The sequence below is a fragment of the Mesoplodon mirus genome (genome assembly GCF_964341445.2).
Source record: "Mesoplodon mirus genome assembly, chromosome: 17".
In the NCBI taxonomy this organism is placed as follows: Eukaryota; Metazoa; Chordata; class Mammalia; order Artiodactyla; family Ziphiidae; genus Mesoplodon; species Mesoplodon mirus.
In genome coordinates this window covers 16,020,374-16,044,019 of record NC_138993.1, presented here as the reverse complement: position 1 = coordinate 16,044,019, position 23,646 = coordinate 16,020,374, and the positions used below count along the sequence as shown (strand labels likewise).

General features: G+C 41.7%; 1 protein-coding gene across 1 annotated transcript in view; it reads left to right on the top strand.

Annotated features, from left to right (window-relative positions):
• Window positions 1–23,646, top strand: part of WDFY2 (WD repeat and FYVE domain containing 2) — a 169,712-nt gene that overhangs the window by 57,272 nt on the left and 88,794 nt on the right. The window contains exon 2 of the mRNA XM_082602061.1: window positions 11,535–11,602. Within this exon, the coding sequence (XP_082458187.1) occupies window positions 11,535–11,602 (68 nt within the window). The remainder of the gene's footprint in view (window positions 1–11,534; window positions 11,603–23,646) is intronic.

Genomic DNA, 23,646 nt, shown 5'->3' with positions numbered 1-23,646 from the left:
GCTTCTTTCTCTCAAGGCTCACTGCTGATTTTTTTTTTGGCCGCGCCATGCTGCTTGCAGGATCTTAGTTCCCTGACCAGGGATTGAACCTGCACCCTCAGCAGTGAAAACACAGAGTCCTAACCACTGGACCGCCAGGGAATTCCCCCTACTACTGATGGATAAAGATCACAATTCCATATATTTTGTGTGTGTTTATAATCTCTCACCTGGCATCTGTGTCCATTTAACCTCATTTGGAGACTTCACTTCATAGATTTTAAAAAGCAGTGAAGATATTGCCACTTGATTGTCATTTTTCTTTCATGACCTTTGGTTCGAGAGAAATGACCCAGACGGTTAAATTTTCCTGGGGGGATGGCTGTAATAAGCACACCTTGATGAAGCACAGGGCTGTAAATGACCAGAATGACTGTTTTCCTTTTTAAAGCAGGAATAGCATCCAAAGCTCAAGGTGTTGAAATATAAAACAGCCAAACCTCTTCTCCAGCCGCTGATTGCTAGGTTGCTACAGCCATGGGAATCCAGGTATCTGCGGTTCAACAAAGTTGTTCAGGTCTGACGTAGTGAGGCGGTTAATACTTGGAACTGAGGCTCTCGCAGGCAGTACGGTCTGGAAGCTGGAGAGCGCCCAGCTTGCCCCTGTCTCTGAAACCCCCGGCCACCTTCCTTCACTCCACACAGCAGCCTCTGTCCGTCCCTGGAAAAACCCTCAGTACAGAGATGCACAGTGTTCTGTAGAAGATTGGGTTTAGTTTATTTACAACATGTGATCTGAATGTATATAATGAGAATCTCATAGTTTGTTCTTCCTACGAATAATCATAGAAAAAAAATCTTTCAGTTCTGTTTTCCAAGAATTTCCACAACATTCTCTGCATTAGAGGCATTTTTTTCCCTTTGAAACAAGTCACTGTAAAAACTACAAAAAGACATTGACTGACATCCCATTGCTCAAAGTTCTTCTCTTAGTTTGCAGATTGCTAGGGACTGCCTTCTGTTAGTATTGAGGCTGTAATGTGTGATCTATTAGAAAAACATTCCCTGAAAATTCAGGGTCTTCAAAACACAGTAGGATTCACCCCCCTTCTCCCCCCAGTTACTTCAGTGGTAGCAAAAATAACAATTGTCCCCTGGGAAATGAAGCTCATCACTATGGTAACTAATGAAGGTTGCATCATTCTAGGGCACATTTTAAAAAGGCTGGATTTCGACATGGGTAGACGCCCCGTCTTATTTTACCCAGTAGCTTAGCAACCTGTGGTCTCCTGTTTGTCAGCACCCCCAATCTTCGCTCTTCCCTCAGAAAAGTGACCTATATAGATGGTTTTTTATTGTGGGCACGTTCTCACTGTGAATTTGGTTCAGTCTTATGTATGTTTATAATGACCTTATTTTCTGGACTAAAAATTAGTACACGTGCTGGGTCTTAGAAGTAAAGGCTTTTTCTCCTACTTCCCTGGCAGCCCACACTGAGGTCTTCACAGATCTTTTATGTTCTATACCCCTTAACTTTTAGTGTTATTCAGGGCTTTGTCTTTGGCCCTCTTTTCTTCTTCTTCGACTCCCAGATCTTCATTTTCGGCTCAGGTCTCGCACCGCACCGAGACCTCTCGCAAGCAGGCAGGCTAGTCTACTCACTCAGTCCCCAGGCTCAGCAAGTTCAAGATGAAGTCACCGTTGCTGGCCACAAGAATCACTCCCTGACAAATGGCACCACCGTTCACGCATCACCCCACCTCCAGTCACCCCAAGTCCAGATGCTTCTACTTCCTAAATGCTCTGAAATGCGGCCTCTTCTCTCCTCTAGGACCTCGTCCTTTTTTGCCTGCTTTACTGCCCACATCCTCCAAACTGGTTACTGCAGGGTAACCAGGCTTCTTCCGGGCCTCCCCCAAACAAACAAAAATATTAGGAGTTTGTGACTGGCTGCTTATCCTCCAGCGGCTCCCCGGCATCCTCAAAGTAAAATCCAGACTCTTCAGTGGGGCAGACAGAGCCCTCAGCGGCCTCCTGCCTGCTCCTGTGTCTAGGCTGGTTTCTCATTACTCCTGCCTTGCTCTCACCTCCTTCTGCTGCACCACCCTCTCCTCCTTTCCTCTGGCAAATGCCTCCTCATCCTGCATTTCAGACACCATCCTCTCTGGGAAGCTTTCTCTACTGTCACCTGACCGGGCTCCATCGTCAGAGTTAGATGCTCCTAGGTGCTCCTGGAGCAGCACTGGCTTCTCCCTACTGTAGATCTTACCTTGCAGAGGGGGCATTTGTTTGTTTTTGTGCATTTCACATACTAGTACCTGGTAGGTGTTTAAAAAATGTTTGTCGAATGAGTTAATGATCAACAAGTCGATTGAATGTGTAAGTGCACTTTTGGAGCAGTGGGGCAGAATTCCTAACTTTTAGTAGTCTTAGAAAATCCAAGGTGTTCCAGTCCCGGTAGTTCATTGTCCCCACTAGTATAAGCGGACTTAAAGATTGCTAGACTGTAGAACAAAGGGTATATTCCTGGATAGGATGTGGGAGGGTGGACCTGGTGTGGTGCTTGGCCGTATATCTGTGTATAAATGTGTTCACACGCAAACACACATGCACAGACACACAGTTCAGTAACCGTGTCTAAACTACTGGCAGCGTATGGGTATCAGCACAGGTCAAAACAAGGAAGTCAAACAAGCAGAAATCTGGAGGAATCTCATAAAGGGAGCATCTGACTCCCCTGCTTGATTGAACCCCTCTGTGTGACCCCGTTGGCTGCTGGGCTGAGGGCTGCCTGTGAGGAGGACACCCCCATCCTGGCTAAGGTTGTAGCTCAAGACTGGCGCTGGATTCGGTTCTTTGGAGGGACTTGGGGTGGGGTGGGGGGCAGCCTGGGAGTACCATTCCCTTACTTATTTCTTTAGAGTGTTAGCGGATGCTGGAGCTGTAAAATGAAGAATTTCTACATCTCGCCCGACACAGTGTACAGATTTGTCGGTGTCAGCCCAGCTTGGTTGCTGCCATTCTGCCCAAGGCCTCTGTGCAGGTGTAACCAGAGACTTCCTGACAAGGACAGGTGGGACGTGGGTGACTGGAGGGACGAATGTTTAACATATCCTTTTGATATGTCGTAAATAATGAGCACCAGTTTGGGACCTCATGTGGGGCTTGGCCCTGGGGCAGATGCCAAGTACGATAAAGTGTGGTTTCTTCTGACTGTTTTTAGAGCTCAGCCACGGAGTCAGCCAGCTCTGATGCTAGGAGAGTTTTTTGTTTTGTTTGTTTGTTTGTTTTTGCAGTACACGGGCCTCTCACTGTTGCGGCCCCTCCCGTTGCGGAGCACAGGCTCCGGACGCTCACGGGCCCAGCCGCTCCGCGGCATGTGGGATCTTCCTGGACCGGGGCACGAACCCGCGTCCCCTGCATTGGCAGGCGGACCCTCAACCACTGCGCCACCAGTTGGGAAGCCCTCTAGGAGAGTTTTGATAAATGCTACAATTTATCTAACATCTATTTTAACCCTAAAAACAACACCACCACTTCTTTAGGTTTAAGGAATACTATTTAATGCCAATATTTTAAAATAAGTTTTACTTGCTGACATGTGGTCAGCTGTGTCCAATGTAGAGTAAGACTATGCTATTTTCAGAGTGGCCCAGCTGCTGGACTGGCTGAGGCCCGCTGGGAGTACCTTGTCTTACTATTTTTGAGATGAGCAGTGATTACTTCTTCCCAGTGTCTGTTTCTGCCTAGTGCTAAGAACTTGGGGGAGAGGAAGAGGCAAGGGGAGAAGAAAGCAGGACGTGGCAAGGTGGGCTGTGCAGTGCTGTGTTGGGTTCGTGTACCCCAGGGCTTTGTGTCAGGGGTGAATGCAGTTTCCCTGCCTTTCAGCAGGGTCACGCAGTTTTCTTCCCCCATACACTGACCTCTACTGGCTTAACTCTGACTCTTAATCACAGCTGTTTTTTCTTAAATTTTTTTTCAAGGAAAAAAGTTTTCACATACTATTAAAAGCTTTTTACGTTGCTCTTTAAATATAATTTGCGGAAAAATGAACACTTACAGGCTTTGTAGAGTGGAATTTACATTTATTTAAGAAATTCCTAGCCACCCAAATTGTGCTTTTGCAGTATCTTTTTTCTATTTTAAACTGCTATTACACCTCTGAATATAAGAGAATATAAGAGAACAGATGTTTTTGTAGCAGTTTATTTTTAGGTTGTAAAACTTATCAATTGCTAGGTACATGCTAGTGTAAGGAAGGCAGTATATTTAGTGCAGAGAGCACAGGACTTAAAATAACTGCATCCACTCACTAGTTCTGGGCAAATTGCTTAAGCTCTCTGGGCTTTACACTTTCATCTCTAAAGGATAGTTTCTATTTCATAGGGCTTTGTAAGGATTAAATGTGTATGTTTGTTACTATTATTAAAATTAAAACTCAGGGGCTTCCCTGGTGGCGCAGTGGTTGAGAGTCCGCCTGCCGATGCAGGGGACATGGGTTCGTGCCCCGGTCCGGGAAGATCCCACATGCCGCAGAGCGGCTGGACCCGTGAGCCATGGCCACTGAGCCTGCGTGTCCGGAGCCTGTGCTCCGCAACGGGAGAGGCTACAACAGTGAGAGGCCCGCGTACCGCAAAAAAAAAAAAAAAAAAAAAAAAAATTAAAACTCATATTGTCCTGCCACCTTTCTGACCTGTACAGCTATTTTAGAAAATCTTTAAACAAAACTGTGCTGACTGTATTGATGTATACCTTTCTTAACTGGGATTTTTAGGAACACTGTTACTTAAAACAAATGTGTGTTTGTATATGCTTTTATATATTTTAAAAATAATTTATGCATCAGAAAGACCATTGGTTCAGCTAACGTTACGATAGCGTAACAACCTTTGTGCACGTAGGGTAGGTGCTCCCTTTATCTGGAACCCTCATGTAAGAAGCTGTTCCATGTGTAATCGTTACTCAGATGATCTGTAGCCATTTTAAACTCAGAATGTTGAAGTGAAACTCGCCGGTGTTTTCCTACCTTCCTCCCCCCACCCCCTTTTTAGGGAGCAGCTCTGCGCCGTGTAGTGGCTGAGAGCGCAGCCTCTGCAGGTGGGTACCTGGCTCACCCTGGGGCTCTCTGCAGCCTGGGCCTCTCTGGGCTGCAGAACCTTCACCTGTAACATGACAGTCATAATCACACCCACCCTGTGGGATTGTTGGGAGGCCACGACGGGCATTCTGTTGGCCAAACGGTCCCCTGGAAAGCCTGGTAGACTTCTTTTTGTTTGTTTATAGGAGTGTCTCTAACACATAAACTCTGCTAAGCATCTGGTCTAGCCTGAAGTCTGTTGTCTTCTACTTACTGCCTTTGTGCTCTCCCCATCCTTCTCTGGTCAGCCTTAACTGCTGCTCAGGAAGGAGAGGAGAATGACTCTGGTGTAGACGACCAGCAGGCTTTGCCACCTGGGACTAGCACCTTGTAGGGGTGCAGAATTTGCCATCCCCAAATATCTCTCTTTGGCATATTAATTTTAAGCTGGTTATTTTCTAAGAAATAGTAGACATGGGGAAAACTCTGAAAATCAAGGAGGAGTTACCGTTTTGCAAGAAACATTTGCCTTTGTAAGGGAAATCTCCACTGTGTAAGGGTATATTCTCCCTGGATGCAGCAAGAAGAGGAGGATGACCAAATCTCTGGAAACTCTTATCGATGCAGAAAGCAGTGACTTAAATCTGCATCACAATCCTACCCTTGTTTACTGTGCTTTTCCTGGTAGCTTCCCACAGCTGGCTCTCCCTGCCCTCAACATCCTCTTTCGTCTTTAGCTGAGGATGGTATTTAAGGTGAGGGCTTCAGCCATTTTGGAGAGTTACTCCGTTTTCCTGGGTCTCTCCCATGTATACATGTTATTAAACTTTTGTTTGATTTTTTTCCTGTTAATCTGTCTCATGTCAATTTACTTCTTAGACCTGCCAGAAGAACCTGGAAGGGTAGAGGAAAATTTCTTCCTACTTTCATTCACCCAACAAATATTTATCATACATTTACCATGGCCATGTACTCCTAGACTCTGGGTAGACAGTGATGAGCAAGAAAAGAATATTCTTTATTCTCATACTTCTTTTCTTTCCTCTTTTTTTTTTGGCCAAGCCACGTGGCTTGCGGGATCTTAGTTCCCCAACCAGGGGTTGAACCAGGCCCTCGGCAGTGAAAGCACTGAGTCCTAACCACTGGACCGCCAGGGAAGTCCCCCTCATGCTTATTTTCTAGTGGACGAATCAAATTGTAACCGAGCAGGACCCTCTGGGGCCTTCCCTGGACAGATCCCTCCTCTGTATCCTCTGCTTTAACTCCTCTCTGGAGGACCTAGACAATAGTATCTGATGCACATTTCCTGAGTTGTTTTACAGATGCTAAAACCAACACCAAATGGAAGATGTTAACTACTTGATGACCATGAGCACATAGCCGCCAGGCCTCCTGGAGCCTAAGGGTCGATGTTAACCCCTGTGATACCGCCCGGTTACCTCACCATCAGCCAGTCAGAGAATTGTGCATGAGCTAATCACAAACTCTGCCCCCCACCTCCTTTAAAAATGCTACCCTGAAACCCATGGGGGAGTTTGGGGGAGTTCGGGCTTTTTGAGCACCACCTGTACCAGATTACCTGTCTGGCGCCTTACAGTAGTTGCTGTACTTCCCTTCACCACAACCCAGTGTCGGTAGATTGGCTTTACTGCCTGTGGATGAGCAAGTTTGGTTCGGTAACAAGATAATAAACACATTTACAAGTAGGTAGATCAGATAGCAGACTGTGGCCGGTGCCATGAAGGAAATACATGAAATAACAGATAGTGCTGTTCCTTCAGAGTCAGCACTTCCTGAACCTGCCGCCCTTTGCCATGTGTATTAGATACCTTTCCTACATGGCCTTAAATAGATATAAAATAGCTTGCAGCTCTTATCAGGTACTGTTTTAATGATGTTTCCTTGTCTGTGCACATGGAGCTCCTGCACATAGTAGCCTGGCACATAGTAGATGTTCAGTATGTGTTAAAGAAATGCATGCAGGAATGGATAAATAATTTATGACCCCTTTGTAGACTGAGTGTAAAATCCCTTATAACAAGGAGTAAGATGTTCAGTATGTTGGCAAAGCAGGAAAAGGTTTGGGATCTTGAACTCTCCCAAGCTATGGTTGATTGATAGGTTTTGGGGTTTTTTTTTTTGCGGTACGCGGGCCTCTCACTGTTGTGGCCTCTCCCATTGGGGAGCACAGGCTCCGGACACGCAAGCCCAGTGGCCGTGGCTCACGGGCCCAGCCACTCCGCGGCATGTGGGATCTTCCTGGACCGGGGCACAAACCCGCGTCCCCTGCATCGGCAGGCGGACTCTCAACCACTGCGCCACCAGGGAAGCCCGATGGATAGGTTTTTAAACAATAGTGATGATAATCACAATACTAATTGTTGGCAATTATCCAGTGCTTGCTATGTGCCAAGCACTGTTGTCAAGAACCTTACATTAAATCTTCAGAGCAACTCATGCCATAGCCTCTAATTATAATTGTCTTTTGTTTGCTCATTAGGAATTCTAGGCTAACTTAAAGATACCTCCCACTCAAATGTTCAAAGTGAACTCATGATACTCCCCCAAATCTGGTCCTTTTCCAGTGCGCCTCATCTCAGTGAATGACAGTGCCATCCATGCAGTTGGACAAACCCAAAACCTAAGGAAAGGCATTCCTTTCTTTCAGTCTTCTCCATGAGTTAACATGTATTCAGATCCTGGTAATAAAATCCACTAAACAGTGGCTTAAGGTAAGAAAAAATCAGATCATCTCACAAACAAGTCTAAAGTTAGTCTAAAGGGTTGGTGGGTCAATGGTGTTTGATGTCATTTTTTTTTTTTTTTTTTTTTTTTTCTGCACCACATGGCTTGGGATCTTAGTTTCCCAACCAGGGATTGAACCTCGGCCATGGCAGTGAAAGCGCCGAATCCTAACCACTAGACCACCTGGGAACTCCCCTTAGCATGTCAACTTTTATCCTCAAGCTTGTTTGTCTCATGATCAAAGATGATTGCCTCAATTCCAGGTGAAGTCTTTATTGATTCTGTTCATTTTTCTTCATTCTTTTTCTTCTTTTCCTCAGACTAGGTAATTTCAGTTGTCCTATCTTGAAGTTTGCTGATTCTTTTGTCTTCTCACACCTATCGTTGACCATTTCTAGTGAATTTTTCATTTCAGCTATTGTACTTTTCAGCCCCAGAATTTCTATTTATTTTATTATATAATTTCTATCTCTTTACTCATATTCCCTAATTGTTCATACATCCTTCTCCTGATTTCCTTTAGTTCTTTGTCTGTGGTTACCTTTAGCTCTTTGAGCATATTTAGATAGTTAATTAAAGTCTTTGTCTAGTAAAGCCAGTTAGCGTTTGGACTACTTCATTGGTGGTTATTATCACTTTTTTCCCTGTGAATGGGCCATTTCCTCTTTCTTTGCATACTTTGCAATTTTTTGTTGAGAACTGGATATTTTATTTAATTTTATTAAAAATTTTTTTGATGTCTAGAAATATTTTATTTTTTAAATTTATTTTTAATTGAAGTATAGTTGATTTACAATGCTGTGTTAATTTCTGCTGTACAGCAAAGTGACTCAGTTGTACACATATGTACTTTTTAAAAATATTCTTTTCCATTATGGTTTATCCCAGGGTATTGAATATAGTTCCCTGTGCTATACAGTAGGACCTTGTTGTTTATCTATTCTATGTGTAATAGTTTGCACCTACTAACCCCAAACGCCCAGTCCATCCCTCCCTCACTCCCCCTGCCCCTTGGCAACCACAAGTCTGAGAACTGGATATTTTAAATATTAGAATGTGGCAACTGAAAATCACATTCTCCCTTCTCTCTAGAGATTGCTCTTGTTACTTTTTGAATGCTGCAGTTGTCTGTTTAGTGACTTTTCCCAACTCTTTCTGCAAAGACTATATTTCATGTTGTATGTGATCATTGAAGTTTCTGTTCTTTTATCTCTGAGGTCAACCTGTGATTTCTTTTTTTTTTTCAACTTTATTCATCTATTTATTTTTATTTTTGGCTGTGTTGGGTCTTTGTTGCTGCGTGCGGGCTTTCTCTAGTTGCAGCGAGTGGGAGCCACTCCTCGCTGTGGTGCACGGGCCTCTCACTGCGGTGGCCCCTCCCATTGCGGAGCACAGGCTCCAGGCACATGGACTTCAGCAGTTGTGGCACGCGGGCCCAGCAGCTGTGGCTCGTGGGCTCCAGAGTGCAGGCCCAGCCATCATGGAGCACGGGTCCAATTCCTCCGTGGTATGTGGGATCCTCCCAGACCAGGGATCGAACCTGTGTCCCCTGCATTGGCAGGTGGACTTCCAACCACTGTGCCACCAGGGAAGTCCCAACCAGTGATTTCTTTTAATGCCTGAATTTCATAAAGGAGAGAAAGGTCTTCCTTCCCTTTAAATTCTTTTGGCAGACATCGCCCGGGAAGCCCTTCAGACCTAGGTGATTGAAACAACGGCCAGTATCTTCTCTAGTCTCTCAGTGAACTGCCAGGCAAATCAAAACATGCATCCCCAAATTTTGGAGGACAGGGTTCCCACCCTGGTACCTGCAAGTCACTCTATGACCATGGGCCACTGTCCCCACAGCTGCCTGCTACAGGGGTGGGGCATGCATGACGATAGCTGCAAGTAAGATGTGAAATTCATTGACATATACCAGCTTCTTCATCAAGCATTCCCATGGATGCTGCAAGTGTCTAACTAGACTCTAGAATTCTGAAACAGTGATTCTGACAGCTCAGTAGTTGATTTGGTACAGGGACTGATTCTTGGAGCTTCCTATTCTGACATTTTCCATGATGTGACTCCTGTATTTATTCTTGTTGAGATAATAATCTCCATATTAAAATGTTGTTTTGACATATATTATAAAAAGAATTTAATTGAAGGCTGGTATGATATGTGTATAAATAATGTATGTATTGAATTATTTCTTAAGAATTATTTTCCGTTATACCATCTCACAAATTGGCTGGTTGACCAAAAAGATGGAGTTTTACATGTATATGTAGTGGTGTCACTGTATATCACTACATCGTATCTTATGGCCATGCAGAGAAAGTGGCATTTCTTTATTGTGTCTGTAGTTAGTCTTTTTCTCCTATTCTGATGGGGAGACCCACTGATTAACTGGGGAAGAAATCCAATACAATTTAAAACTTAGTCTAATATGATGACTTAAATAGTCTATTTAGGTAGTGTCCATCTCTCTCTGAGATTAAAATTCTCAGTGTCTGCTTTTTACCCTAGGATGGTTTAAGGGTGTGGGGTGAGGGGTGTGGTGTATACGATCTTCTAGCAGCAGTGGGGCACTGTTCGTTTCCCTTGGTTTGATGTTTGCCCCTTCCTCTGGTCTCTGGGGCAATGTCCCTATACCTCCTAGGTGTGTTTGCCTTGCGTGCCTGTGCTGGTATAATTCGTGGTAGGGCCTTTCTGGTTGATAAGAACCTCCCAGTATCCTCTAGTTCATTCTCTCTTTGGCCCCTCCTCTCTGAGCTCTCCTGGATGTCTGCTATGTCTCTATCTGGCCTTCTGGCCTGGAACTTCATCCACAGCCTTTGCTGCAGGATTACCCTGTTCCATGGTGGGTTGCATGGCCAGCCCTCTAGCTCAGTAATCTGAGTCTCAGGGTTTACCATTGCTTGACTGTGTTTGCAAAAACCTTCTCTCAAGACGATGCCGTCCGTGGCTTGTGAGACTGTGAATTTACTGTGTCATCCTTCCATGTGTGTCAGATGTTGCATATTGCTTCATTTTATCTCTTCCTACTCCCTTCCGTAGTAAAGCCTAATTACTCCCCAGGGAGATGAATGCTTCCAGCCGACTGGGGCAAAGGCCATATACTCCGAAAGCAAAACAACTACAAAAATAGTTTTCAAACACTATCCCATGCGTGTATATAAATATATATGAGTATAAAATTTAATTAACCTCAAATATTTAATTATAAAAGTCATATGTAATTTTAAATGTATACAGCCTTAAATTTAAGAAATATAGGAATATGCCTTTAGAGAGGCATAAGTGGTGTGCACGCACATATATGTAATGTGTATAAATATAATTAAAATATATATGCATGTATTATATAGAGATATGTTATAAACAAACATATATGTTATACATATTTGTATGTAATATGTATTATTAATTATAGCAATGTAGTTATGTCATATATACACACAGAGTTGACCCTTGAACAGCATAGGGGTTAGAGGCACTGACCCTCCATGCAGTCTAAAATCTGCATATAACTTTATAGTTGGCCTTCTGTATCTGTGGTTCCACATCTGCAGATTCAACCATTCGTGGATTGTGTAGTACTGTAGTACATATTTGGTGAAAAAAAGATATGCTTATAAGTTGTTCAGGGTCCACTGTATATATAATTAAGAGGTTTGGTTTCTATCTGTCAACACTCCCATGACCAAAAATAGTGTGATTTAACACACACATTTTCTTTTTGTTGCAGGACTGTTCGTGTGTGGTTAAAGAGAGACAGTGGACAATATTGGCCAAGCATATACCATGTGATGCCTTGTAAGTATCTGGATCTCTGTCTTTAAAAATCAGACATGGACCCCAACTCCCCGTCCTTCCCAGATTGCCTTCTCTGTATTTTCTTGAGTAGAGATGCTTGAGGGTTGGGATTATCATTATAATGGAAAGTACCTTGTTAAATCATTCTAGCTCTCAGTATGTAAAATAAGAAAATTGTTCTGAAATTGACTATATATTCACAGTTTCTGAATAAGATTAATGGGAGGACTACAGCACCTAGACTCCTTGATTACACAGTCCCCCTCTCTTTTCCAATTTTTTTGTAAAGTACTTCCTTAGACAACTCAAAATTTTGTCCAGTGATTACATTTGTGAAGTAAATTTGTTCTTGCATTATTGTTATATTATTTATTCAAATTCAAAACGTTCAGTGTTGAACATTCAGTTCTGAAAAGGATTTGCTTAGGATTGAAACGTTCTGATTAGAAGTCAGTCTTATTTCCCCAGAATCTTATGTGAGAAATATATCCTTGCACTGGTAAATAGTGAATCTTTCAAATATACCTTTAAAAAAAGATGACTGATTCTTAGATTCTTGCGCTGGCAGAAGTTCCCCTGCAGGGAGAGAGCTGGCTCTGTACATGCCACCACGTACAACCAAAAGAAATTCATGCTACGCTGTAGATGTGATTAAGTTTATGCCTCTGGCAAAAGAATACTGTAATAACTTAAACAACAATTTTGCCTGTTTATGAACAAATACATTATTAAAGATGTAATGGATTTCACTGATTTTCAAATTTGTCTTTGAGGTTTGCATTTCTTTAGAATTGTAGTGAATAGATGATAGCCCGTCGTTGAACCAAGCATCCCACTCTACATTAGTGAAAAGGCAGCCTGTAATTCCAAGTGCTTATATTTTCCCCTCACCGGTCATGCTTCCAGCAGACACCGTTGCACAGCCAAGACCCTGGGGGAACTTCCTTTTAAGCCTTGGCAGTGATGAGGGTTTAGGTAAATGGAAAGGGAAAGGGAAAGGAATTCTCTGATTGATTTTTTTTTTCTCTCATTTTTAAGTGGTATAACCAGTCTTACCTACGGTCTTTTTCATCACACTTGACATAATATCTAACAGGACGAGATGGCGAAGTTCTGTAGTCCAGCAAGTTGAAGTTGACCCCAGAGGCTTGTCGTTCCCATATGACTGCGAAGACAGGGGAGAGGCGGACGTGGGCACAGTGACGAGGGCTTGGGGATGGTGCACAAGGAGTCATCGTCTTTTTTTTTCTTTAATTAATTTATTTATTTATTTATCGCTGCGTTGGGTCTTTGTTGCTACGTGTGGGCTTTCTCTAGTTGCAGCGAACGGAAGCTCTTCTTCGTTGTGGTGCGCGGGCTTCTCATTAGCGTGTCTTCTCTTGTTACGGAGCACGGGTTCTAGGCAGGCAGGCTTCAGTAGTTGTGGCTCGCGGGCTCTAGAGCGCAGCCTCAGTAGTTGTGGCGCGCGGGCTTAGCTGCTCCGCGGCATGTAGGGTCTTCCTGGACCAGGGCTTGAACCCGTGTCCCCTGCATTGGCAGGTGGATTCTTAACCACTGCGCCACCAGGGAAGTCCCAAGGAATCTTCTTGAGATGGACGTCGATACCTGATAGGAACCTCTTGAAGATGTGGGATCCTAAGCAGTTGCTTACCCACCGCCTCCCCCATACACACATCCATACACATTTGGTGTCGTTCTCTAATGTTCTCTTTATTTGAATATCACTGAGGATACAGAGACGCCTCAAGTTGTATTTTCATCCTTTATTAAGCTGTATCCTTGAATGACTAAAGTCTGCTGTAGTCTTGTACCTGGCATAGGTGCTCAGTAAAGAAGTACCTATTGCAGACTTGAATCTGGTAATAAAGATGAGTTTCCCTGAGAATATTATCATTCATTTTCCTAAATGACTGAGCATGATCTTTGAGAAGAAGGACCCTCTAATTATTTGCATAGTTTGCCTATGGCCTCCTACTAAAGGGAATAAAGAGGGGATTACTTTGCTATTAACATTTGGTCTGTAGACCAGCAGCATCAGGGTCACCTGAGAACTTACTAGAAATGCAAGTATTGAGTTTCACCCCAGATCTACTGAATCAGAATCTGCATTTTAATAATATCCCTAGGTGATTTGAATGCCCTTTTAAGTTTGAGAAGATTGCCTTTTGGCGTTGTCTCCAACCTGCTGATCTATTTACATATGTTTATATCAACACATGTGAAGCCTCATGCATATATAGTGTTTATTTGTAAATACATAGATATAAGTACACGCTCTAGTTGATCAAATATTTACTGTACACCGACTGTATACAGGCCATCAAGCTAGGTACCAGGAGATGCAGATGAACAACGCGTGAATGGTCAAGATGATTTCTGTAATCTTTCATTGTTGGATGGTTCCATCTACCGTGGAGAGGAGTAAAAGAACAAAAGGCTGCATTCTTCACAGTTGATCAGAAATTGGCTTTTATTTTCCTAGGGGTCATATGCATTCAGATAACATAGGAACTGATCTCTGAGCAAGACTATAAGTTTTGTTTAACTTGAGAGAGGCAGAATCTTATTGCACAAAGAAATAGGCTACATTTTCGTGTCAGTTAGAATTTATTTCTTTTATTCATTTATTGAATTTCCAAAGGGCTTTTCTTTTTTTTTTTCTTTTTTTTGGCAATCCTTTCTATCGAAAGGTGTTTTGTTAAGAGGTTACTCAGTATTATCCCTAAATAACGGTTATGTGGTATTAATTACAAAGTAAGTGGAAAAGTACAGTATATCTGGAGGCTATAATACGGACACTGCAAGGCAGATATGACCATGTTGTGTGTTCTTAGTGGTACATAATAGGTAGTATTCCAAATCCAGAAAAAAACATACAGAGACGATCTTGTACATGCAATATATGGTTTATCTGTTTATTTTGTCCATTAAAATACCTTAAAAAAAGAGCCGAATTCATAGAAACAGAGTAGAAAAGTGGTTGCCAGGGACAAGGAGGTGGGAGAGATTGGTAAGAGGGTGTAAAGTTCAGTTACGGGATGCATGGAATCTGGGGATCTAGTGTATAACATGGCGACTATAGTTGATAACACTGTATTGTATGATTGAAATTTGCTGAGAAAGTACAACTTAAAAGTTCTCACCAAAAAAAAAAAAAAATTAAATATGTGAGGTGACGAACGTGTTAACTTGATGGCAGGAATCCTTTCACAATACATACCAATTCATCACATTGTACACTTCAAATATCTTACAATTTTTATTTGAAATTATACCTTAATAAAGTTAGAAAAAAATAAAGTCACAGAACCTGAAACAAACAAACACTGGAAAAAAAAAAAACCCTTTTAATATAGGATTTGTCAGGACTTCCCTGGTGGCTCAGTCGTTAAGAATCCACCTGTCGATGCAGGGAACACGAGTTTGAGCCCTGGTCTGGGAAGATCCCACATGCCGCGGAGCCACTCAGCCCGTGTGCCACAACTACTGAGCCTGCGCTCTAGAGCCCACGAGCCACAACTCCTGAAGTCTGTGCGCCTAGAGCCCGTGCTCCACAACAGAAGCCACTGCAGTGAGAAGTCAGTGCACCGCAGTGAAGAGTAGCCCCCGCTTGCCGCAACTAGAGAAAACTCGCGGGCAGCAACGAAGACCCGATGCAGCCAAAAATAAATAAATAAATAAATTTATTTAAAAATATATATATATAGTATTTGTCATGTTCTGGGTAGGATAGTAATGTTTTATAGCATTGAGAAGAATTCGAAGTTGATTGGAGGGACGGGAGCAGAAGGCATTAGACGAGAAAGAATGAACAGTGAAGGCCAAGTTTGAGGGCAGGAGTGAGCCTCAAAGGCAGAAACTGCGTGAACTTCAGAGAGTGGTAGGTGAGAGAAAGATGAAGAGGAGACTCATCACGATCAAAAACCCAACCACTGCTTTGGGGGTGTCCTCAGACCCTGTCTTTTCTGAGAAACTCCTGCTTCCCCTCCAGGAGGGATCCAGGAGAAACCAGATGTGTCTGGTGAAGGCTGTTTGCCCCTGAGTCAGTCTGATTTTCCCAGGAATTTAGAGTTTGGAATAGGATATGCTAGTCTCAACCTAGGCTGGTCCCTTGAGCTGGGAACACAGAAATGAAACAGCTGTGAGGCGTTTGTGTACATGAAGAAACAGTGAAAGCTGATGCCCTGATAAGGAAGTGTGAATCGGGGAGGAAGGATCACTTCACTCCAGAGCGAGTGAAGCCTGAGCAAGTGTTGCCTTAAGGTTTTCTTCCTCATCCTCCGAACTCCCAAGCCTGGCTCTGCTTCTGCCTTTGAGTTCAAGAGATACCCTCTGTCTTACTGCCATGTGCCCATTTGTGCTTGATACCCATGCCGGTGGGTATCTGCTACTTGTCACTGCAAGTATCTGACTCAGCCTTGCCCTGACTGTACACCTCCCAATTCCTGTCTTTTTCCTTTCTCCTGGATCTGTGATCTTTAAAGAGGAAGAACCGAGCCATGCATGTCCCTATTGGTGCCTGCGGTGTTGAGCTGAAAATAGTGTGGGAAACGTGAGGACAAGTAAAGATGAAAAGCAGAAAGAAATATCCTGTTTTCTTTCATTTCTTTGGACAGTGCATTCAACTAATTTTAAGTGTTTCTTCCATCCAAACACCGTGCAGTGTACAGAGGGTAGAGTGTTTAATACAACAGGTGATTCCCATCTTCATGGTGTGTACAGTCTAGTGGGGGCGGCAGACCTCAGATGAGTACTGTGCATGGAGCGTGGTGTGGTATAACCAAAGAAGTAGGTGTAATGGGCACATGATCACAAAGGGTCCCCAAGGGAGGTCTGTTTTAAACCCTGCTGTCTACAGAGAATTTGGGGTTTCCTATAAGCTGATTTTTATGGATAAGTGAGAAATAAGAGCATATCCTTATCAAATATTCTTTCAAAAATAATACCTTCTTGACATATCTCACATAGTAGCTGGAAAGTAGCCTATGACACGATCAAGTTACAGCCTGCCCAGCTGGGACCTGCCTGACCTTGGATACCAGAGGGACCTTCCTGAGAGTACAGAGTGAAGGTTTCAGTTATAGCCATAAATGTGATGATTTGTTCCAGGCTTCTAATAGATACCATTTCAGCCACCACATTTGCATCAACACTACAGAGGAAAAAAACCAACACATGAAAAGCACAGGCATTCCTATTTTCATGGTTTAGTTATTTTAGATTTACTTTACCAACTAGGTTTGCTATTCATGGCGTCAGACAAAGGAGTGGAGGAGAGAGAGTGCAAGCAGGAGCCAGGGTGGCAGGTGTTAGAGATTTTTCTTACTCTGCGGTATTGGGTATCAGGTCTGGGCTTTTATTGCCAACTTTTCCCCTATGGAGAGTAGTTAAAGCAACTTGGCTGCCAAAGGTGTAGTGAATAGGAGGTTAAGAGGGCCAGCATCTCAGGCCTGAGTGAGGGTTAGGCAATTGGAAAACCTCTGTGGATTCTGTCATTGCCAGGACAGGCAGGTGGAATTTACTTTGGCTCCTAAGCGTTTATGGATTTGTCCCCAAAACAAAACAGAAGGTGGTTTTTCAAAGGTAATTGCAAATGAAAGATACACCTAATAACGAAAATGACCGATTTTGTCGTATTTCCAGCTCTCTGCCTTGGCCTGGCGTGATGGCATTTGTCCAGTCTGAGGCTGTGGTTGGGCCCCTTCAGTTTTGCCACCACTGTGGCCACTTTATCATTTGCTCAGCTAACTTTTAAAGCATAGGATCTCTACTCAGTGAAGTAGGTCAGACGGAGAAAGACAAATACCATGTGATTTCCCTCGTGGAATATAAAGCACCAACAAACAAAATAAATGAACAAACCAAATAAAAGTAAACACATAGATACAGTGAGAAGAGAGTAGTGGTAACCTGGGGGAAGGGAGGCAAAATGGATAAAAGGGATCAACTGTATGGTGACAGATAGAAACTAAATTTTTGGTGGTGAACACGCTGTAAGGTATGCAGAAATAGACATAATGTTGTACACATGAAACTTATGTAATGTTACAAACCAGTGTTACCTCAATAAAAAATACATCTAAAATTTTTTTAAAGTTCAAAATTTAAACAAATAAATAATAGCTAAAAAATAAACAAGTATAGGAACTCTAGTCCTCACTGAAAAACTTAATTTTGAACTGTCTGCTTTCCAGTTTTTATCAACAGCCTGGTTGAGAGAAAGGCTGTTTATTATTTACGGTGGGCAGCATGAAGGACATGCAGTTGATTATTCATCTGTATCCTGAGATTTCCTGCTCTGTCAGCCTTCTGCAGAAATGCTTCGTTCACTGTGCCCTCAGCACATACTGCTGTGTGTATACATGAAATGCTTTATCTGCTTTTGAAGTAGTTGTCTACCATCGTGCTCAGCGCCCCTTTGAAGAAACACCAAGGGAGATTACTTTTCAGGTAGGAGAGCCAGAAACCCTGCCTTTCTCTAAGGCAGAACCTTCCATCCTGTGTGCTACAGCGTACTGGGATGATCCAAATGGATTACAGGCCCCGAGAACTGATTTCGTTTAGCTGGGCAGGGATGATCCGGTCATCTGGGCCCTAGCAGTCTCTTCCATCTCCTCCAGGGACTGTTCACATCTAAGTTTCTGTGTGTATCATGAGGCGAAAAAGGTTAGGAGGAACAGCTCTAAGGACCTGGTACGCAGTCCTTATGGATAATGTGAAACATGGGATCTGTTATATTCCCAACCGATTTTTATTTTGATTTTCTTTCTGTTCTTTTATATATATTTTCCTCGGTCAAGACTTTTTGCTTATTTCTGTCGTTTGTTTTTATTGTATCTGCTTTTAAAGCCATTTCCAATTCTTTGTGAAATGAGGTAGGGAATGCATTGAATAAGTTATCTTAGTTAAGACAACTAGAGTGATGCAGTTTGAACACAGTCTTACTGTTTACATTAAATTCACCAAAAAATATGCGTCATTTAAGATGAGAGTATGCAGAATCGCTTGTAGGGTAACACCTGTGCCTGGGTGGGAAGCTGGAATTTGATTTTCATTTCTGCTGCCAATTTGCTTGCTGACTCACTTCAGGCAATTCCTTTCATTTTCTCTGCTCTGAACTTAACAGATAAACTGTCCATTTTCTTTGTTCTCAGATTTTGGTTATATGTCAAATAAGTATTTGTAAAGTACTTTCAGGTTCTTGGAGTTAAGCAATGTATACTCTCATTGCTGATCTTTTTTTTTTTGGCCACGCCATGCTGCCTGTGGGATCTTAGTTCCCCGACGAGGGATTGAACCTGGGCCACAGCAATGAAAGTGACGAGCCCTAACCACTGAACCACCAGGGAATTCCCCTCTCATTGCTGACCTTAACCCAGAGGGATTAGAAAAGATCGGCTAATTTGTGAGGTTGTGGCTGGGTTGGTTTTCTTTTCCCATTTGTGGGAACTGTAGTCTTAGAGCAACTTGAAATTGAGAATTTAGAAAATTAAAATGATTAACATGTTCATATTGATATGTTTATATTTGGGATGGAAATGAGTTATTTTGTATGTAACTCGCAAATGTTAATTTTCCCATTGGTGAGGTCCGAGGATTTAGGACAACGTGTGCTGTAGTGTGCTGTCCCACCCCTTCTGCTGGGTTTATTGGAGTTTGGGGGGAAATTCATGTGGGAAGACTAGTGATTGAAAGGTATTTAAAATAATGAATTTGGTATTTCTGTTTTTATAAGATAGTGATTGTTTGGGTGACTTGTAGACAATATCTTTAACTCAGTTGAGGGAGTGTTTTGGCAGTGGAGGTTATGTGTGTAATCGGGAAATGCTCATCCTGTTGTTTAATTTATATCTTATTTCAGATAACTTCTTGGTTCCCAGCTGTGAAGTATACTGCTCCTTTGTTGGTTTCTTTTTTGTATAGGTTGTATTATAGAACCATGTGTAGAAAATAACTTGTTTTTACTATTGACATTTCCAAAATTAATAGTATAATCTGGTCTTTTAATTCTCTGTTTACCAAGAAGAAAAGGTGCCCATGGAACTTTGATATTTAACAAAAGTGAAGGAAAACATAAATTATCCAAACTGAAGATAACAGATATGAATTCATCTGAATAAATATAGCATTTATTTAGCATACTCTTATTTGATTTTCATCCGACAGAGTAATTTAAAGCTTACTGTAATTAGATCACTTTACTGTAACTTAAAACCTCTCTGGGAGAAAAAGGGACCACTGCCAATTCACTGTAATTTTGCTGATGTTACTCAGACTAAATTAAAAGAAAACAAAGGGTTAATTTCAGCTGAGTGCATAAAATACTTGATTTAAACAAAAAAACCCTGTTTAATGCTAGTCAATTGAAGTCCTAAATATAAGTGTTCTTAATAAAGTAAAAAATGGGCTGAATATCGTCAACCTAATAAATATTATCTTGTGACACACAGTTGAATGGAATAGTGTCCACGAATTAAATCTTTGCTTTGTGGTGATGGAGTGCTCTTTCTAAGCCTCTCTATTCAAGGCCCTCTTATCATAGGATCCTGACTTTTAACTTCACCAGGATGCCTTTGACACCTGAAGTTTTATTCACAGAAGTACTGTTGCTTATTTAAAGTTCCCACCAGCACATCCCATGAAGATTAGTGTTTCCTGCCAAATAGTGCCTTTGGCATTGTAAAGCTGTCAGAGTGATTGAAATCCACAGTTCAACCTTCAACAGAACTTGTGTTTATTTGAGTAAAGTTCAACCGATCAGCAAAGGACAGGAAATAAATTAGTCATAAAATGAAAGAATTATAGGTATAAATAATAGAAATTGGGAAACTTTCCCCCAAATAGAAGTATTTTGAGAATGCTTCCTCTCAATTTACATTTTTTAAGAAAGCAAGGGCAGTATTTTTTCTTAGATTGCCCGTGGGATAAAAGTGTTAGAAATACAAGTAGGCAGTTTCTCTCTAATCCACTTAATTATTGCTCTGTTGAAGTTGATGTTGGTTTCAGGAGCTCATTTTTGCCTAGGGCTCATATCCTGAGCTTTTCCCCCTTCAAATTATATAGTCATTAATATAATCACCCAGACTGGTGTTTCTCTTTATTTTCACCTTCCCTAAATTTTAAGCTGAAAACCTGCCTTAAACTAGAAATATTTCATTTTTAAGAAACACTCAGTATTATGAAAGTGTTTAATTTTAAAGATAAGATTTTGACAGGCCATCAAGGTCTAAAGTCCTGACACTAGTATAAGAGAATATTATTTCCCATTACTCACAGACCCCTACAAATTTCTTTCCTATCGTATTTGTGCTTTTGATGATCTTGCTTCCTAAAATTTTGCCAAGTACATGTCTTTTGATTGTCATCAGTCTGAGACAGAATGGAGATGGCAAATCTCGATCAGATGGCTTGGAAAATGAGAATTCTTCCCTCATTTCTAGATGAAATGTATTTCATCTAGAGTTTGGGGATGCAGTTTTTTTTTTGTTTGTTTTGTTTTTTTTGCGGTACGCGGGCCCCTCACTGTTGTGGCCTCTCCCGTTGCGGAGCACAGGCTCCGGACGCGCAGGCCCAGCGGCCATGGCCCACGGGCCCAGCCGCTGCTCGGCATGCGGGATCCTCCCGGACCGGGGCACGAACCCGCGTCCCTTGCATCGGCAGGCGGACTCTCAACCACTGCGCCACCAGGGAAGCCCGGGGATGCAGTTTTGATAGAGGAGTCCGTAGAGGGGAGCTGCATTGTAATTTTGTAGTCCTGGTTGGCCACTGTGCTCGGCTTGCGGAGAATGCAGTTTTAAGGTGGGAGGGTAGAACAGCCTCTCAGCCAAGTTCATCTCTGACCTGAACTTTTAGCCATCAGAGAGACCCAATTATTTCTTCTTCAACTAACAAATTATTAACGTCATAGCATTTAAAGCTGAATTCTTCTTTGGGAAACATCACATCTTTCCAACCTGGCTATAAATACTGTGTTTAAATCATATTTTGTTTCCTACCTTATTCTTCCTTCCAAAGGATTCCCTTTACCATTTGGTCATAATTACCTTTATTTTACTGTGTCTTATTATGCTTTGCCAGACAGTTTTGCCCTTCGATATTTTCTTGCATGGATGGATAGGCGCTTATTTTGTATGGGCCATAGCACTGGTCTTTCAGAGGTTGCTTTTTTCATTAATTTCTGGTGAGTTGAAGTTAGAAGGATCTCTGTGTCAATTTATCTACTCCCCCAACACCCCAAAAGAAAGACATTTACTATAACAACAAATGTGGGCATTAGTATTTCTTTCAATTCATTTCTTTCCTCCTTGGCCTTGCAGGGCCTTTGGGTAACCAACGCAAGGCCTCTTCCTATGGGAGTGTCACAGCTGGGAAATGGTTTGAGGACCATCATAAGACTCACCTACCAAAAGTCTTTACACACACACATACACATACACACACAGGGTTGCTTGGTGTTTTACCATAATGCCTCTTTGAAGGCATGTTTGTACCTTTGGGGACACCTGGGAGGTAATGCTCTCTGTCTCTGGCAATCCTCTGTCTATAACCATCTGGGTTCCAGCATATGGGTTCTGCAACAACAGAATTTCTGTTAAAACTTCTTTTGTTTATGGTCCTTTATAGGAAAAGTCTTTACTTTTGAATTCTGGTGGCGTTTCTTACTATCAGTATAAAGTGATGTGGACTAAGGAGTGGCATTGGGGACAAGTTTTATATTATAGGTCCTATATATAGTTGGTGTCACAATCTGTAAATTCCTGATGGCAGCTATAATACCTTATATATCATTGCATCACATGTCTTGAACATAGTAAGCATTCTAAATTTTTGTTGAAGAATAACAAGAAATTTAGTAAATGGGGGAAAAATAAGGAATAAAAAAACAGCAATGATGATTTAAGGGTAGCCTATGCAGTACTGTAAAAAAGTCTTTTAAATCACATTCAAAGATCAGTGGGTTTTCTAATTATTATATAACCAGATAGGAACTTTGGAGTAAATCATATAGCAAATACTTTTATATGGCCAGGCAGGCAGCTAAGTGATAAGATTTTTCTCAACTATGTGTAGCCATTTGGGCTGCAGTCAAGTTTTGCTTCATACACTCATGCTTATATCTTAATAAATTGTTAGATATTTAAAATTTTTAACAGGAGTAGCAAAATAATAAGTGAAGACAATGTTATAGGAATAATCTCAAACACAAGAACTGTGTTTAGTTTTTCCAGGTATATTTTTATGTGTGTATGTACTTTATGAAGTACCGTAATCAGTGTATATTTTTCTTTTGCTTTTTTCTGCTAACATGATAGTTTCCCATGAAATCATTAAATTTTAATCCTGCACACATGTTATGGGATTATGAAACCTGGTGTCTTAGCATCTGTGTAGAGATTTTGCCAACATAGTTTATAGGCCAAAGGCAAGTAAGACTGGCTTTCTTAGGGCAGTGTGTTAAATATTGTTTGATTGCTTTTTTTCCAGCAGTGTTCTTTTGGGAATCTAGTTTAAATTTGTGGCTAAACCAGAAGAAGATATTCTGCTGTACTGGTGGAGTTTGCAGTTGGGGGGGGGGGTGACTATTTTTTACATATTTCTATTTTCTAAATATATCATGTTTGAAAATTAGAAAAAAGTAAGTACTTTATGCAGTTTAGAAGATTTTGTAGTTATGGTTGTTCAGCGGCCTTTATAGAGAATCAAAAAAATGTTACGAAGTGATGTGTTTATCAAGTGGCTCTGTTAGTAGAACTTGAAGTTCTTTTATAGTTTAAAGATAACCTAAGTTGGGTATTTGAATATAGGACTGTGTGTTTGAATTATGTCTTTGAACCTCCTCCAGCTTTTTTTTCCTGTGTGACCTTGGGCAAGACATCTAATCATAACTGAAAAGTAAGAATAAAAACATTTGATGCCGATTATGATTTTAATGATGGGTAGTTATCATGACCTACAGCGCTACCGTGAAGATGCGGGGAGAAATTTAAAAGTTATGTTGAGGCCTTTAGAACACTATTTCAGTATAGAATAAGTTGTCGAAAGGC